General features: G+C 36.7%; 1 protein-coding gene across 4 annotated transcripts in view; it reads left to right on the plus strand.

Annotated features, from left to right (window-relative positions):
- RSRC1 (arginine and serine rich coiled-coil 1) overlaps window positions 1–18,260 on the plus strand; it is a 159,739-nt gene that overhangs the window by 111,844 nt on the left and 29,635 nt on the right. For all 4 annotated transcript variants that reach the window (XM_088669135.1, XM_035133475.3, XM_088669134.1 and 1 more), the window contains exon 7: window positions 11,842–11,910. In XM_088669135.1, coding sequence (XP_088525261.1) covers window positions 11,842–11,910 — 69 coding nt within the window. The remainder of the gene's footprint in view (window positions 1–11,841; window positions 11,911–18,260) is intronic.

Below are 18,260 nucleotides of genomic sequence, written 5' to 3' on the forward strand. Positions count from 1 at the left end.
GATCCTGTCTGTGTTTCACCGATTCTCACTTTTTCTCATATTTTTGGCATGGCAGCTATATATTTGCTTTTTATTACCAAGCACTCCAATTTCTTCCACTTGGGTTGAACACTTTAGTGTATAAACACCTAAGCATTTAATTGGTCTCCCTATGCCCTTTTCATGTCAAATAAATTCTACAGGGTTGTGGTTTTCTTTTGGTATTTTTATACATTCATTGTTATTTTTTTAATGCTCATTCTAAAGTCTTGAGTTTAAGAGCTTAAAAGTTTCAAATTAGTCTTTAAAAAAGTGAATTCAGCTTTTTTATCTTAAACAGTTTTCATTTTAAAAAAAAAATCAAATTGTGAACCAGGAATGTGATTATGGCTGCCTCCTCCTCCTCCTCCTCCTTTGCCTACTTGTATTTCTGTTTTCATATCTATAACCAGAGTAAGAAGTAATAAATGTAATATATTTGACTTGGAAGATCTGTTCTCATCTACTATAACTGATTGTTATATGCTGAGAAAAGTGCACTGTAACTTAATATGGCATTGTCTTGAAATCAGATATGTCATTTCATTTGGCAACAAACCCAATAGTGCAGCTAGCTAATTACATAATCTGTAAAAACAACCTGATGAAAATTAGTCACACTAATAAAACATTGTGTTGATTTTACCTTGCGTAAGATTGTGTATAATATTTTTGGTTTTCAGCACAGAGTTTATAATGTGGTACTTGTTTTAAAAACCTTTTTTTCATAAATAGGTTTCTTTCTGAAGTATAAGGGAAAATAATAGCTAAAAATAAAATCAGAAAGCACGTTAGTTATATTCTTAATTGTTTTGACCATAGAATTAATTTTAAAGTCAAACGGAGCACTGCTTTTTCATCATTTGTAGCTCAGAATATTCAGCATGTCACAGATGTTCATGAATAATGTCCATTTAAAACTGTTGGCAACAGTGCTGGTAAGTTGGCTAGATGAATTAAATGTTGGGGGGATCTGACAGGCAGCACGCTGCTTTGTGATCATTCCAAAGTTCTAATAATCTCCCTCACCTTCTCTGCCTGCCACTAATGAAAGAGAATAGGTGATTGCACCTCAGGCTATGTTCTGCGCCTAATGACTCCTCCAAAGGCAGATTTATGAAGAAAAAATTAACTTTGAATGAGGATTGAATTGGCCCTGACAGCCTGATAGACTGTGACACAGATTCTGTGGCAAAACAGACGTAGCCCTAATTGATTATCAATATTTTAAGCAAAGTGATGAAAATAAGCATTAAGTGATGAGAAACACAGTCTTAATACAGTAGGCAGTAACCAGGATTTGGAGAGTCTTTGGGGAGGTAGCTCTTGATTGCTATTACAGAGCTTTATCTGTCAATTTTTACTGATTCCTTCCTAACAATCATTGTCCTTTTTGGGGTACCTCTCCCCTCCTTTGCAGATCTATGATTAGCATGCTAATATTCCGGTAAATCTGTAGTTTCTCTAGAGAAGTTTGTCGTATTTAGCTGTAAAAGTATCTTTTCATATTTTGCAGCTGGAAGTACAGCTGTGCTGTACATATTTCTACATCTCCAAAAATATATAAAATTTTCGTGCCTATATTTAATGTATATTGGGCAATCACATTTAGAAACTGTTGTAAATTTAAAATGTCACATTTTTGTTAAGTACTTAGTGCAATCAGAGTCTACTAACTTTTTTTCTTTAATAAAATGTAGTATAAAACCCACTGCAAGGCACCACTTCAAAGAGTCCGCCTTTGTAAGACATAAACTTTCCTGAGAACTGTTGGGGAAAAAATAATTGCTGCCCTTTAGAAGCACAATGCATTGTTTTAGTTTATTTTTTAAACTGTGTGTGTATATAGCTGATAATGAAATAATTCTGGACTTTTTATATTGTGTCCTCTGTACTTATTTTATACCATGTAGTATGGTTTTGTTACAAGCTGTGTTGGGTGTGGTTTACCCTGGAAGGTAACACATCATTTTTTCAAAATAAATAAATTTTAGAAGTGTACATAACACAGTGGATTTCTTGAAAGCAAAAAACTATTGACAACCACCGGGGAATCCAACACTCATCTAGTAAATGTTCAAATTAGAAGTTTCACTAGTGAATGTTAACAATAACCATTATGTGACAAACAAGTGATGGGCAATCTGCATTTCTCAGACATTCACCAGATATGTGCAAGGTTGTTAGAATTCCCGTGTGCTTTTGGACATTCATTGTAATTTACATAAAATAACTAATTTAGAATAGTCAAACTGAATAAATATTTATAGATGATCTTTCACTTATTCATGGTTTTGAAGTAGTATCAGACAAATTCAAATACATAAATGAATACACACAGAACCACTTAAGGTATTACACAGCATCATACACTTACCATTGTTCTTTGTCCTAACAATATTACTAAGGGTTATGAAAATGTTTGCATTGTGAATGGACAATGGAGCCGTGCAGGGAGATATACATATGTAATATATATTTTAGAAGTGTATACAGAATTTTTTTGACATCGTAATAACCTGAGAGTTCCTCTATGAATAGTTTTTTGGGGGAAACATTTTAGATGCCCTGATACATGTAATATATTACAGAAACTGGCATGTAAATTAGATAATGTCTTGCAAGCAATAGGAGAATGTGTTTTGCATTTTAGAGAGTCGTTTAAATGTTTTAGAAGTGTAAAAAATAAAGTTCATTGTAATGTAAGTAAAAGGAAAAATAGTGCAACTAATTATGCCTGCAGACTGTTAATTTGGGAGGGAGGAGTTCGCTAACAGCATTTGTTTTACTATTTTCCATGAAATGGAAAATGCTTTTATTCATAGCCTCTTCTCTCACATTATCTTTGTAATGCTCTGGTCTTTAGCTCTTCTGCTGTTCAACACTAGAGAGAGTTGCCTGTTTGGACAGGCACACTGGCTTCACAAAAAGGCTAAAATCAACCGTTATTCCAGTTTTCTTTTTACCTGAATTTAATATTTCATTCTTATAAATACAGCCCTCAGTAATTAATTGGACTATATATGATCACAATAAAAGTTTAGGATGCCTCTGCTAATCCCCAGCTAATTAAAATACATTGTACTGTAGTTCTGAATAGTTTGCAAACACAAATTTTATCCCCACATTCTTGACTTATGGTACAAAGTAATAACAAAGTAAATAGTATTAGCAGAAAAACAAAAATGGTTAGATGTAATGTACCCATCTCTGAGTACTTAACTGAAATTCAAACAGCTTTTAATTCCTTGGGGTTTTTGTTGCTATTAGTTCCCAGAAGGATATATTGTGTTATCAACACATAAATACTGTTAATCTTTGTTTTTTGTAATTATTATTGTTAGTCATTGATTTAAGGTAAAAACAAGTCTTTAAAAGAATTTTTTCAGCAACATTTTAAAAAATATAATCAGTTAACCTTCAAGAAGTAGAATTGAAATGAATCAGACTTGCTTTCTTTGAGGAGCCTCTTTTTTCTAATGCCAGTTTAAATAAAAGTAACATATTCTTATTAAAACTATCCTTTGGTTTAGCATAATTTTATTCCAGCATGTATTTTCTTAGCTGAAATCATCCATGGGACAAGTAGATCAAAAGGTTTCATTTCAACTTAATGCTTCAGGATTAGACAAACCCCCAATAATGAGTGCTTTATGCGTTATCTCATTTGTTTCATTCCTCTAGACAGACGCAGCATGGTTAAATAAAGATATAAATTATTCTAGTTGCGCCATCTAGTGAATATTCGATTTTTTGAGTGACACCTTAATGATTACATCAACAGAAACTAGAAGAAAGTCATTAAAATAGAACCAAAGATTTGATATTGCCATACTGTAGGTGCCTCAACATAATATTGTTGTGTCTTCAGATATAATGTTTTTCACTTTTCCAAATATGAAGTCTGAAACAGAAGTTTTAATACAACTTACTTTTTATAGATTTCTGGAAAACCATTTAGTCTTTCATTTTTCATCTATAAAAGAGGGGGAAAGCAATTCATAGTTTTAAATTATCTTTTCAGAATAGAACAATATATAAATATTGGGAAATAATTCTAATTTTAAATAATATGTAGACATGCAGTTTGTGCAGAAAACTCCTGTGGCACTCCAGATCAAGTAGTTTATATTTGTGCTGATTTATATCAACAGAATACTTATCTGCATAACTCAGAATTAGTTTTTAGCTTCAAGCCCTGCACCTGTACTTTGTGCACTGCAGCTGGAATAAAACCAGTTGAGGCATTATATTCTGATTACTCTTGTACGTTCAAGTGAAAGTGTAAATACAATCGATGTATTCCCTACTTTGTGAAGTGATGAGCAACAACCTATACACCATAGCTTTTCTGAGGAAAACAAAGTTTAATGGTTTTTAAAACCTAAAGCTGTAATCCTACGCATAAATTCCTGGATAGGAAGCCCCATCAAATTCGATGAGAATGATTTCTGTGCAAGCAGGCATAGGACTGGGCTGTGAATCAGGTAAAATGTAAATAACTGTTCTTCTGAAACACATTGGGAATGGAGACTCTCTTCTGCATATTCCAGAAAATCAGACTTCAGGTTCAGTAGAAATAGGTAGGTTAAACCTATTCTTGTACTATCCATTTTGGGAGCAGGTCTGGATGTTTTGTGCATACCACCTCTGTATGTTGTGTTGCTAATTTATTTCTTCTTAGAGTTACAGAGAGCCGTATAAATACATGCAGGTTTGTGTAAGCGTATGTAACATTATTAGCTTTGTTTGTTTTTCATTCTCCTGAGTTCTCTGCTTCAGATTGATATTTAATGTCTGTTGGATAATGTCTGCATGTTATTTACTAGTTCATTTTATTAATCACCCTTCATCCATCAGCGTTTCAAGGCAGCACACAATAGCTAAAAAAAAAAGCATAACGATAATCAAAACATTAATTAAGGTCCATGTTGCAAACCACACTTTACTATTAAGGGGATGTATTTAATGAGATGTGTTTATATATGACTAAGAATAGCATTAATGCTGGCTGTCTTTCATGGATGGAGCCTTTGTGAAATCTTTAATAGTGACCAATCTTATTTATTCTCAAGGAAATTCTGGAAAACTCTATATGACATCTTGGAATATGTACTTCTTGAAAAAGTTACTTGCCTGTTCCAGAAATTCTTCCTTTTTTTTGTCCTTTCGAATAAGGATTATTCACATATTTGCTGTTAGCTGTAAGGCCATAAAGCCATTTATATTTATTTCTACTGCAGTGTATTCAACATGTTCATAGTTTTCTAATGTTCTGGATGTTTTTTTTCACAGTTGAAAAAAAATGTGTGAAAGGAATTCAGTGTGTTTCAGTCAGTCTGGAAATAGCTTGTCAGGGGTTGTTGCTGTATATAGCCCAGGGTGACCAGGTAGCAGCAGAAGCTATGAGCATCCTTTACCAGTTTCAGCTTGCATGCCAGTCACACCCTTTTCTGGAGAAATAAATCCTGTTTCAGTTATTCATGGCCTTGTGATTTCCAAGTTGGATTACTGCAAATAAGCTTTATATGCAGCTGCCCTGGGTATAGTTTGGAAACTTCAGTTGGTCTAAAACACAGCTGCCAGGGTCTGTTGATGAGATCATGTTACTTTCATCTTACATTATCTGTGTTGGTTACCAGTTTGTTTCTGGGCTCAGAGCAAGGTGCCAGCCTTGACATTTGCAGCTCTAAAAGGGCTAGAACCAGCATATGTCAAAGATAACCTCCTTCCTTAAGAGCACTGAGATCAATCTCTGTGCTGCTTACTCTACTACTCCCTTACATTGTCTGATGCATGTTGTGTGACCACAGGAGGGCCTTTCCCATAATGCCATGTAGAACTTGGGACACCTCTAGGGAGGTTTGTCCTGGCCCTATTAACCTTTTGGTGAGCTGCAATGACTGGCATTCCTGTTCTCTCTCTCTCTCTCTCTTTCGCGCGCGCCCTTTTTTCCTTTTGTATTCTGTATTATATTTGTATTTTCATGCCTACACGCAGAGACTGTGTTATTGGCCTTCACTGTGTGTGTTTTTTAAATTGCGAACTGTTGCCATGCTGCTTTTTTAGTTCATTTTTTTATTGTTTTCATTGAAAATAATTAGATATTTATATTTTTGATAATCCACTTTGAATGTCTTATGGTAGAAAAGGGGGTACAAATGTTAGAAAACTGATAAATTATCCTCTCAGGTAATGCAATTGTATGTCCTTTCGTAATTTCTGCCAGCAAGGCAGAAATAGAGGTTTCAAGCCTAACAGATCGTGGAACAAGCCCAGATTCTCGAACATATTCCAGCAAAACAACATACCAATAAGAGCAAGTCTAACCGCCAGCAACAACAATGATGTCAGACTATCTAAACTGGGGGGCATTCTAGATCAAAAATTCCTAAACCAATGGGTAGCCTACAGAAAGTTCGAAATGAAGACTTTTTCCTCCATCAATGAAAATCTCTACTCCCAAGACCTACTCACATCAATAGATCTCCAGGAAACCTACCCACACATTCCAATCTATCCTTCACACAGCAAATACCCACATTTTGCCATTGGAAACACACATTACCAGTTCAGAGCCCTCCCATTTGGCTTGGCCTGTGCCCCCCCCCACATTTACTGAGATAATGATCTTCCTTGTAGCCCACCTCCACCTCCAGGGCATGCATATCTTTCCTTAGCTAGACCTGCTAATCTGGGCTCGCTCTACAGAGACTGGGCCACATCCGGCCCCCGGGCCTTAGGCTGCCTACCCCTGGCCAAGCACATTTCTGGCCTCTTGAATCCTCAGGTGTATTGGTTGAGCCTCCAGAGTAATAACAACTACACTCATTGGTTTTTCGGCAACTCGAGTTTGGCCAATGTCTGGTGGCTTTCTTTGCCTCCAACAAGAATTATCACCACCTATGGTTTCCACAAATCCTCCATTGTGCAGTCTCTCCTCCATGGCACGTATGGTACTTATCCACACAGAGTCAAATAATTAAACCCACTCATGATTATTTACATATTTTCATAAAGTAAAATATAAAAAACATAATTCACATTTTTCTAAGCAACCTAAAAATACCAATCAAACAACATATTTCATGAGTTTCTTAAATTGCACCCAAGGGTTTTATAGAATCCCTCAAGTTCCCATACCTAATAAAAATATTCTTTCAATCAAAATGTTATTATTAGCCTGTCAACCTTCTTTGTCTCTGAACAAAATTAGTCAATTTGTTCATTTACACAAATTCGTAATAGCCGCTGAAATATAGAGGTTTTTCTCCCTTGCCCTCACTCCGTAACAACTGATAGACATTATAGTTACTGTGAGAAAAAGAATGATATTTTTTCAGTCTTCTGTGGAAATTACTCATTTTACATAACCATACAAATTGAGGGTCTATATTTTGACCAGTCTTTTCTTCAATAATGACAAAAATCAGCTCCAACATTTCTTTATCCTAGGGCATGTTCAGAATTTTGTGTATGTATAATTCTGATATATAATTATTATTGTGCTGTGACCTAAGGAAGCAACCAAGTAAAGGGGCAAACATGCTTTGTACATAAGTTTGTTTCAGTTTACAAGCAGAGATATAGGTGTTTCAAAAAATATTGCTGCTGTTGCTGCTGATTAAATTTTAATATCCAATTCGTACCCTTTGCAGTAGACAGTAACTAAATCAGATAACCTGGATTGTATTCCAAGTCATACTCAAAGTAGACCCATTGAAAATGCTGCACTTAAAGTCAATCATGTCTATTGATTTCATTAGGTTTACTCATAGTATCTCTTAGTTCGACTCAACCCATAATTTCTATTTCATAATGGGTTTATTTTCTTGCCATGTAGGAATAATAATAATAATAATAATAATAATAATAATAATAATAGTAGTAGTAGTAAATTTTTATCCCTCCCATTTGGCTGGGTTTCACCAGCCAATCTGGGCGGCTCCCAACCGAATATTGAAAACACAATACAGCATTAAACATTAAAAACTTCCCTAAACAGGGCTGTCTTCAGATGTCTTTTAAAAGTAAGATACAGTAGTTGCTTGTTGCCTTGACATCTGATGGGAGGGCATTCCACAGGGTGGGAGCGACTACCGAGAAGGCCCTTGGAGCTGGACCTCAGTGTGCGGGCTAAACAATGTGGGTGGAGATACTCCTTCAGGTATACAGGACTGAGGCCATTTAGGGCTTTAAAGGTCAGCACCAATACTTTGAATTGTGCTCGGAAGCATACTGGGAGCCCAAGACTCTTCCCTTAATTTCTATTTTTAGACCATGGCAACTTGATTGCTGACTGGCGCATGCAAGTCTGATCGTATTACACCTATTAAAAGATCTTCTTGGACTCTTGAGTTTCTGTGCACAATTCAAAGCTGTGGTTTTGACCTTTAAAACTATGGTTGGTTTGGAACCTGGGCCCACTTTCTCCCATATGAAACTGCTGATATGAACCAGCTAATGTAACCCAGATTTATAAGAAGCTATTCAGGGAGCAGAGGTGGTCCAGGAAATTATATGCTACTTAGTTATGTGTTTTGGGTAAACTGGTAAAAAGCAGTATTAAAGATAAAATTATCAAGTGTATGGAAGAGCAAGTCTTGCTGAAGAATAATTAGAATGACTTCGGTCAAGCTAAGGTCTGTCTCGGCTTTTACAGTTCTTGGGGAGTGTTCTTGGAGTTCCCAAAAACTGGTACAATGTAAATGGTGGTGCAGGGGCTGCAAAAGAAAGGGGGGGAATTTGTAAAAAGCCCGTTCCTCCAGCAAGAGCCTCTGCTGGATTGCAGTTCCTTTTTCTCAACCACTCTAGTTGGAGGAGATTAGAGATGATTGAAGATAATAGGTGACCATTAAGGCCTGCTGAACTTGATTCACACTGCTTAGCAAGTCAAAACATAATGTAAAAAATTCCTTCCAGTAGCACCTTAGAGACCAACTAAGTTTGTCATTGGTATGAGCTTTCGTCCCCGGCACTAGGAGAAGGGGACGACAGAGGACGAGATGGTTGGACAGTGTTCTCGAAGCTACGAACAGGAGTTTGACCAAACTGCGGGAGGCAGTGCAAGACAGGAGTGCCTGGCGTGCTATGGTCCATGGGGTCACGAAGAATCGGACATGACTAAACGACTAAACAACAACAATGAGCTTTCGTGTGCATGCACACTTCTTCAGATACACTGAAACGGAAGTCACCAGACCCTTATATATAGTGAGATGGTGGGGAGGCGTATTACTCAGATGGGTGGTGGGAATGGGTGATTGGCTGATAGGTGTGGTAAACCTGTTAACGACTGCAATTGGTCTTACAGGAAAAAGCAAGCGGTGAGATGGCTAAAAATACCTTTATAGTGTATAATGAGATAAGAATCCAATGTCTTTATTCAGACCAGGTCTCTCCATGGTTTTAATTTTGGTAATAAGTTGCAATTCAGCAACTTCTCTTTCAAGTCTATTTCGGAAATTCTTTTGTAATAAGATAGCTACTTTGAGATCTTGTATACAATGTCCTGGGAACATTCTGCTTAGCAAGTGTTAGGCAACTTCTGGTTGATAGCTAGTGAGAAACATACAGAAAGCAGCAATGCAGACATGCTGTGATTTAGCAGTCTCATGGAACGCAGTAGTACAAGGATTATAGATTTCAGTTTGCTCTTTCCAAATAACTGTTTTATGAATTCAACACAGGAATATTTGGTTTAGAATTTTTGCATGCATGCAGTATTTTTCCAGAATTGCTCTGAAAGAAAAACAGAAATGTTTATTCTCCTGATTTTAAACTGTGACATCTTAAACTTCTCGAAATAGATTGTGTGTAATTCCTCAGCATATTCACTCGGAAGCAGTTGTTTCGCTGGAATATTCTTCTGAGTGGGCTAGGCTGAGCTTCTCCATTTCTGGGCCATATTAAAACATTTTAGGATGTGATGCATTTGCTACCAGGCTCAAATAATGGACCAAGAAAGGAAAATAAGCATCTCCTTTAAAATACCTTAAACATTCCTACTGGTACATAGAAGTCAAGAAAATTAGCAAAGTATAGATTACAGAGAAACACATGCCTAACTATGAGATAACAATCTCTCTTTTAAACTTAAATTTTTTTCTATCTTTCAAAAATATGATGAACTGTTCCTATGCAGGGAACAAATCAGTTATGAAGAACAAACCGGCATAGAGAAATAAATAAATCAAATTTAAGCCTCATAGTTTATTGAATCTAAATTTTGCCTGGTTAGCCTAAGAGCTATATATAAGCAATCCATCTTGTGTTGATAATGGAGGATCTTGAGACCCACCTAATGTTTGCATTATTAAATTTCAGTCTAATGAGCTTTGCTAATACATATTGAAGATGGTTGTAAGGAGTGGAATGTGAATCTGAGCAGGATAATTTGAAAGAAACATAAGCTGAGCATTTTACATGACTCAAGGGGTATAGCTACAATTACATGTATAACCAAAATTGAATTTAAATGGAATTTCTATTATCCTTATCCTGCTACTAGGGAGAATAAAGTGTAAATGAAGTAAAAGTCTTTACAGTTATCAGTGGTTTGTTTTTATTATCTAATTTAATAGATTCTTGTAAAGATATTGCTGGCAGAAAAGTTTTAATATTTCATGACTTTAAATGTAGCCTAAGTGTGTCTAAAAGCTTGGAAATGGAAACAGATGTCTCTGTAATTGCTTCTATCATTTCAGAACATCAGTATTTAAACTGTATATTTTAAGAAGGTGTATCTACTAAATACAAAGAGACATCAGCCTTTGAAAGTTGTGGTCATGTGTCATTCATGTACTTCATACTTACTATGTCAATTGAATATTCATATAACTAATGTATTGGTGCAGCAAACTAACGTAGAGCAAAACAGCCGGTATACTAGGCATATAATGGATTTATTACATATTAAGGGCTGGTCTAAAGCCTAACTACCCACGTTTTGGTTCTTCATCTTTTGACATGGCAGTACTTTTAAAAACTTAATATTTCATCAACTATAATGCTATTAGAGACTTATTCCAAGTTCCTCATCAGGCAGTGAGATGGCAATAAAAGAGAATGGCCCCTTTGAGACATTAACGCTTTGGAATAAATGATGTGCTAGAACAGAAATTTAATTAATTTACAGAGTATATTGATAGTCCCTTGTTACTGTGCTGTATATTTTTAATCTTCTTTAACATCTGTAGTAAAGTGTTTAAAACCCCTGCAGTTGAGCAACTTATAGATAATTAAGTAATAAGGGAAGCTGTTTCTAAAGGAAAGGAGACTCTTCCTAGAAGATGCTGTAATAACATGAATTAAATGCTGCTGCTATGACTTGCACTGAAGAAAAATATATGTAGAGGCCCTGATCCATCAAGTGACACTCTGTTGTGTCTACAGAAGGAAACAGGAAGCAGTACAAGGTTTCTTCATCCAGCAGACCAGTTGCAAAGGGAGCACCAGAGTATGGCATGCTTTGCTTATGGAGGCCAAACACTGGAGACGTAGAGGCCCATGAGTGCTTCAGTCTATTATCTAGTGGAAATGTATTGAGAAGAAAATGTGTGGTGGGATACTTCAAAGCATCCACGTATCTCAAAGATAGTCTAAGGAAAATGTTCGGCTGGTCTAATGGTTTCTTCTTTGAGCATCATGTATATATTTTATACAGGGACAAGTTGGGACTTGAGACAATCACTTCTTATGTCCACAGTAAATTGCATTTTCCATAGGACACAAGAAGTGTATTTCTGACCACCCCTTATAAGAAGTTGTTTTATCGAAAATGTTAATTACTGAACAACTAATCCAGATTTTATTTATTTTTAGCTAAAGCTGATGAAGCATTAAAAGCTAAAGAAAGAAGCGAAGAAGAAGCAAAGAAGAAAAAGGAAGAAGGTAATTCAACTATGAAATTTAGATGAACTAAAAGTACTGTTTTTATAGAGAGATAGATACAGATACATAGGCAAGCCCTGGTATATGCAACCCAAAACAAATCAGTTATTTGGCATACACAGAGCACGAGACCCTGATAACAAGACAAGTCTGAAAGAGAGACATTTGTACATTGTATCTCTCAAAATGAGGAGTCAAATTATTCCCCTGAATGCTTAAGGTACTTCCAAAATATCATTAAAACTGAACTTTTGTGTATACATAGCTCAAAATACAGAGTTTATTATTAGAGTCAAGTAATAGTTCCAGATTAGTAGAAAATAAGACATTTTTACACTAGAGAAAACATAGGACATACAAATACCTTATTATGGAGATCCACTTTCCTGTACAGAGTAGGTAAAGTTGAACATGGGACACAGTGTTGGGTTGTGTGAATCTTATTATACAGTACTTCATAACATTTAGCTTCATGGGAAGAGGTTAGTCCAAAATCAACCAGTAATAATTATCTATTCTTGCAGAACTGAAGCTTCATTTACAAGTGGGTGCACATGTATGTTTCCTACTAGTAACTATAGATACTGCTGTTCACCTCAGTTTCCTACAAAAATAAAAAATAGTTTCATGTTCAAGCACCTGAGACAGAGAACTCCGATATCTAGGGGAGAAGGATTAGCCTTTTGGTGTATTGCATTTTAAAAGTAGTAGACAAGTGTTTCTCTGATGGATTGGTACGGAGAGAAGCACTAACAAAATGGTGTAGAAAGGAGTTGAATTGCTCACCAGCAGGCACATCCCATACAATATTCAATAGATGTCCATGGATGTTCATAAGATTACATTCTACACATCCTAGTAACAGCTGCACTATTGGGGGGGATAGCATTTTAGGTTAAAATGTTGAGTTTTCAAAATTCAGAAGGCACCCCTGCAACTGAAGACTTGTCTTGAAGAAAAATTCCTTGAATTACCAGTCATGCCTTCATTACATAGAAAAATGTTTTTATGGAGTGACCCTAGGTTGCAACATTGGTAGGTTGATTCATTGGTAGCCTGCTGTTCTCTCCACTTAGTCTTTTTGAGATCCCCACAAGTTTTGTGCTAGAAACATGTTTGCCAGCTTTAAAATACTTCATTGTATGAAACACTGGTTTTATACAACCTGAAACCTTGAGGTCAGTGAATTGGGATATGTAATTTTTATTCCAACAAAAGCAGACATATTGAGAGAGCTTAGCCCCCTTCTGCCTATAATCATAGCTGCCAAGTTTTCCCTTTTCTTGCGAGGAAGCCTATTCAGCATAAGGGAATTTCCCTTAAAAAAAGGGAGAACTTGGCAGCTATGCTATAATAATCCCAAAGGGCATACTATCTTGTCTCCAAGTCTTCCTGTTCTCTAAATATCAGCATTTGGTGTGCATAGTTAAATTGGATGATGGAGAACTTCTCTAACTAGATGCCTAATATACAGGCAATTGAGTGACACAATATACTGAACTTTCCTGATGTGCAATGTGAAACTGAAAATCTAAAACATAATTAGCCGCATAGATTTTAAGCTAATAATTTTATTGTTTCTCAGTAACTGAAGCAGAGGTGATTATAGATGTTCAAATTTCATAAACTTTTCAGTTTAATGATCTATTCAAAAATGGTTGAAGCTTTTTCCCCTTTAACTTCAAAGCACACTGGGCACTCATTACATCTGAAGAAAATCTTTTCTTTTATGTTAATTTTCTAATTAAGTTATCCAGATACACAGTGTGCATGTATTATAATAGACATATAGCCTTCTCACATTTAGCAATGTCCATTGTGACAAAAGATAAAACTGCTAAAGTTATTGCCACCTCTTGGCCAGTACCTCTACTCTTGAAGCAGTAATAACTGAGAACAAGAGTTACCTGCATTATCCCTGCCTTGAGACCCTAGCATGCTTTTAAGGCATCTGGGTAGGTTTTTGTAGTTTTACTTTGACTTAAAGCTTAAATTGGAAAGTATTTAAAAGGGCATTGTGTGAAAGTAAAACTGGATAACTCAGCTGTGCTTCATGGACATCCTAACTTCAAAGTGGAATGTAGCTTCCTCTAACTTAGTCTGTCATCTCAATAGTACTCAGCAGGTGATTAAGCACTTTCAAGTCTGGGAGCTTTCATGTAAGAAGTTACATCAGGAGTGTATTAAGATCCCAGGGCAACTTGTTCAACGTGAAAGTGATTTGTTTGCCTTTGTGGAATCTTTATGATGCCAGAGCCTGGTCAACTTGAAAACAGAGGCTAGGCCCCAAAACTCCTCCCAATCCATTCTGTCCTAGGAGCAAAGCACAAATGATGTGGGAGAATTGTGAACACATCAGCCAGGGGAGAGGGAAGGAGCTTGGGCAGCAGGTGAGGGGAGAGACTGCTCCCTGTTGTGCCATCCATCCATTCATTCATTCATTCATTTACCATCTCTCTCCACCACCCCCACCACCCTGCCCAGTGGCTATTAATCCACAGGAGAGATAAGACAGGTATCCTATTGTGCCTCCCCCACAGCAAATCTGTTGTCGGGTTTCTTTTTCTTTTTTGAGGGTGGGAAATTTCAACCAGAGAAAATGATGTAGGAGAGAAGGGTTAAATACCTCCCACAGCACTGCTTTTAAGTTTTTATAAAGATTGTCGCAGAGCTCCCACGTCATGACACATGCAGTTTTGCTCCTAGCTACAAGTTTACATTCTTTATTCCAAAGTTAATCAGAAGTGGTGTGCTATCTGGCTTTCTAAAATGTCTATCAAATTAAGACTATTCTTCAAGCCAAACTACGTAAAAGTCCAAAATACTCCTTCCCCGTTTGTAGTTCAGTAAAGATACTGTATGATGTGCAGTCCATAATCTATTCTAGAGCTATATACTAGTTGCTCAGAAATTTATTCATTTCCCATATTGTTCTGGGTTTACAATGGATTCTGAGAATAAATGAAACTCCAGTTGCGAACCATAACGATACTAACTAAATTCTTGGAGAGAAACAGTTTAGTAGTAACAGTAGTTCATTTATTACTTGCTTCCTATGAAGGGCATCCAGTGATGCTGAACGTTGGAAGATGCAGGACAGACAACACATAGTGCTTCTTCACACAGCACCTGATTAAAATATGGAATTTACTTCCACAACAAATAGTGATGGTCATCACCTTGAGTAACTTTGAAAGAGGGCTAGACAAGTTATTGGAGGATAAGAGACATCAAAGGCTACTAGCCGTGATAACTATTTTCTATACCACTGTCAGAAGTGGAAATAATAATAATAATAATAATAATAATAATAATAATAATAATAATAATTTATTATTTATACCCCGCCCATCTGGCTGGGTTTCCCCAGCCACTCTGGGCGGCTCCCAACAGAATATTAAAAACACATCTGATGGGAGGGTATTCCACAGGGCGGGCGCCACTACTGAGAAGGCTCTCTGCCTGGTTCCCTGTAACCTCATTTCTCTCAGTTAGGGAACCGCCAAAAGGCCCTCGGAGCTGGACCTCAATGTCCAGGCTGAAAGATGGGGGTGGAGACACTCCTTCAGGTATACAGGACCGAGGCCATTTAGGGCTTTAAAGGTCAGCAACAACATTTTGAATTGTGCTCGGAAATGTACTGGGAGCCAATGAAGGTCTTTCAGGACCAGTGTTATATGGTCTCGGCAGCCACTCCTACTAGGAGTGGGTAGTGTTGTGCTTAGGTCCTGCTGTTGATCTTGGCATAGTCATCTGGTCAGTCACTGTAAGAACAAGATGGTGGATCAGATGGGCCAGCAGCCTGATCTGATAGGTTCTTACATCCTTATCTCGAAGTGATGGCTCCATCACAGTTTCCAGTGTAATGCCATCCAGCATGCAAAGAAATCTGGAGGAAGACACAAATTACATTGGTCCTATTGTGACCACTTCAGAGTCCAAGCATATTTCACTCATATCCTTAACTGAATTAAAAGGAACCAGATACATACACCCCACCACCAAATCTGATGACCACAATTTAGCACCAGCCATAGAGCCCCCAGGAAGTTGGTTGGGTGGAAGTGACCAATAGGACTATACACTGCTGAAAGGTTCTGTCTCTGAGCTATCCAACAGAGCCAGTAAAGATTAACAAAGCAGATAGAAATTATAATTAACTGAGGGCACTTTTGAGGTAAAGGGAGTATGGCATCTCTAAAGGGATCTTGCAAGAGGGAGTTGAATGTCAATGAGGGGAAGTCCTTCCAGCAAGGAAAGTAAAAGGTGTGCCAGGATTTTGCAGTCATTTATGTGGGGGCAGGAAATAAGACAATACCTGGCATTGCCAGTAAATGTACATAGTCATCAGTGTACATGGTGCAGCCTTTTCCAACCTAGTGTTTTTCAGGACAACTGCCAATCTGCCTCAACCTCAATCAGCACAACCATGCTGTCTGAGACTCATGAGAATTGTAGTCCAGAATATCTAGAGGACACCAAGTTAAAGAAGGCTGGCATAGTTCTTTAAAAGTAATATAACTAAAAAACAGGTTTTTGCCCCTCAGAGCTTACAGCGTGAACTTTCACCAGCAGGGGAAACAATAGTTTCCTGTATTTTTGAAAATATGTCCCTGTTTGAAGATTGAATTTTGTAACAAATTCTGCCACTGGTTCAGTAACAGATACTGACAGTATTAAGAATTCTGCTGATGTAATTTGCTTGAAAAATAATCTGAAATGCAATCCAGGTTGAGGCCAAAAGACCTTTTGAAATGATTTCAAGGAATTAGCATGTTAGAAAATTATTTAATTGGTGTAGGAGGGGGAAGAAAATCAGATAACCACAAAATTCTTATAGGTGCTTTTGGCAAAGCTAGATGTATGAAAGTTAATATCTGAAGGAAATATGAGGAATAATTATTGTCTTACTATTTTTAACTTTTGTTGAACTCCCCCCCCACACACACACACATTAGTCGTATTTTATCTGAATACTGGTTGTATTTAACTAAGTTATACACAGAGTAGACGCAGTGAAATTTATGGATTTAAGTTAGTCATGTGCATAATTTTAATGGGCTTACTCTGTGTAGAACTAACATTGGATACAGCTTCATATACCGGTAGTTTATAAACTCTCTACAGCCAGCAAAAAATATTAGTCGAAAAGAAATACTGATTTGTAATTGAAATTACCAATTCATAGGATGCTTAGCTTTTATTCCCTATGCATTTTAAAATAAATGCCAGAAATTGCCCTGCCCCTCTCTCAAGTCTTAAAAGGAGCACTTTGGAAAGTAGCAGGATTCTGGAAATGGACAGTTTTAAAAAACCTACCTTGACTGCATTGCTAAGGAAAATATGTGGTATAAAGAAGCATATTGTTTTCCAGCACATGAAGAAAGGTTGTTCTTTTATCTGCCCCTTAGTAATGGTGTCTTAACATTACTTTTATTATAATTTTATTGCCAAATCAGGTGTGAGATTAGATGTTGGATGTTACATGTAATCTGCTCAGAAATCAAATTATTTGACCTCCAAGCCCACCACTACACCCTCCTGCTGGTTTGCTGTTACATATGCGGCATTTTCCTGTCATGAATACAAATGGAGGACAAATTAGAATTTACAGACAGCTGACCTGAGCTACAGATTAGAGACTAGGGGGCTTGTGCTACTTTAAATGTTTTAATTATCACAGTCCCTATAACCAGTTGAAGGACTCCCTCACAAAAATAATTTTTGTAGCAGAGGAGGGGAGGTGTGAGAGATTTCCCCCATCTAATTTGAATTTGACAGAGCCAAATTGCACCTCCATTGGAGCTATGCTAATTTTCTGCATAAAATTAGGTCTATTAATAAAAATACACCACTTTTACAAGAATGTTTTCAATGGCAGAGGGTGTTTTAATTTGGGGCTAACTGAAAACAGCATTTAAATTTTATTTATGATGGCATCAGGATTTATGACAGGTTTATTGGCAGACCTGATTTTCTTTAAATTCTAGGCCTGGCTAGTCAAACTCAAAGTAAATTAAATATGTAGCCACAAGAGCACTGTGATAAGGTGCGATATAAATACTGCTGAAGAAGAAAATGGTACTTTTCCATATTAAAACCAGGCATGTTGGATTACTGCTGTGAGATGCTTAAACGGTTGACTTTAATATATCATGCATAATACAATTAAAAGTTTTCTTGATTTATTAAAATGGAGCTGCTTATGAAAACATACAATTTGAAAAATGTGAAGTGAAAGATGATTAAAGTATCTGACAGTGATAACACTATTTTGGTACCAGGAATGAATCAGTGTGTAAAAGATTTAGAGGGGATTATAGGGAAAAGACATTTGTAAAAAGTGATCT

This window comes from Zootoca vivipara, chromosome 5, assembly GCF_965207765.1.
Source record: "Zootoca vivipara chromosome 5, rZooViv2.hap1.1, whole genome shotgun sequence".
In the NCBI taxonomy this organism is placed as follows: domain Eukaryota; kingdom Metazoa; phylum Chordata; class Lepidosauria; order Squamata; family Lacertidae; genus Zootoca; species Zootoca vivipara.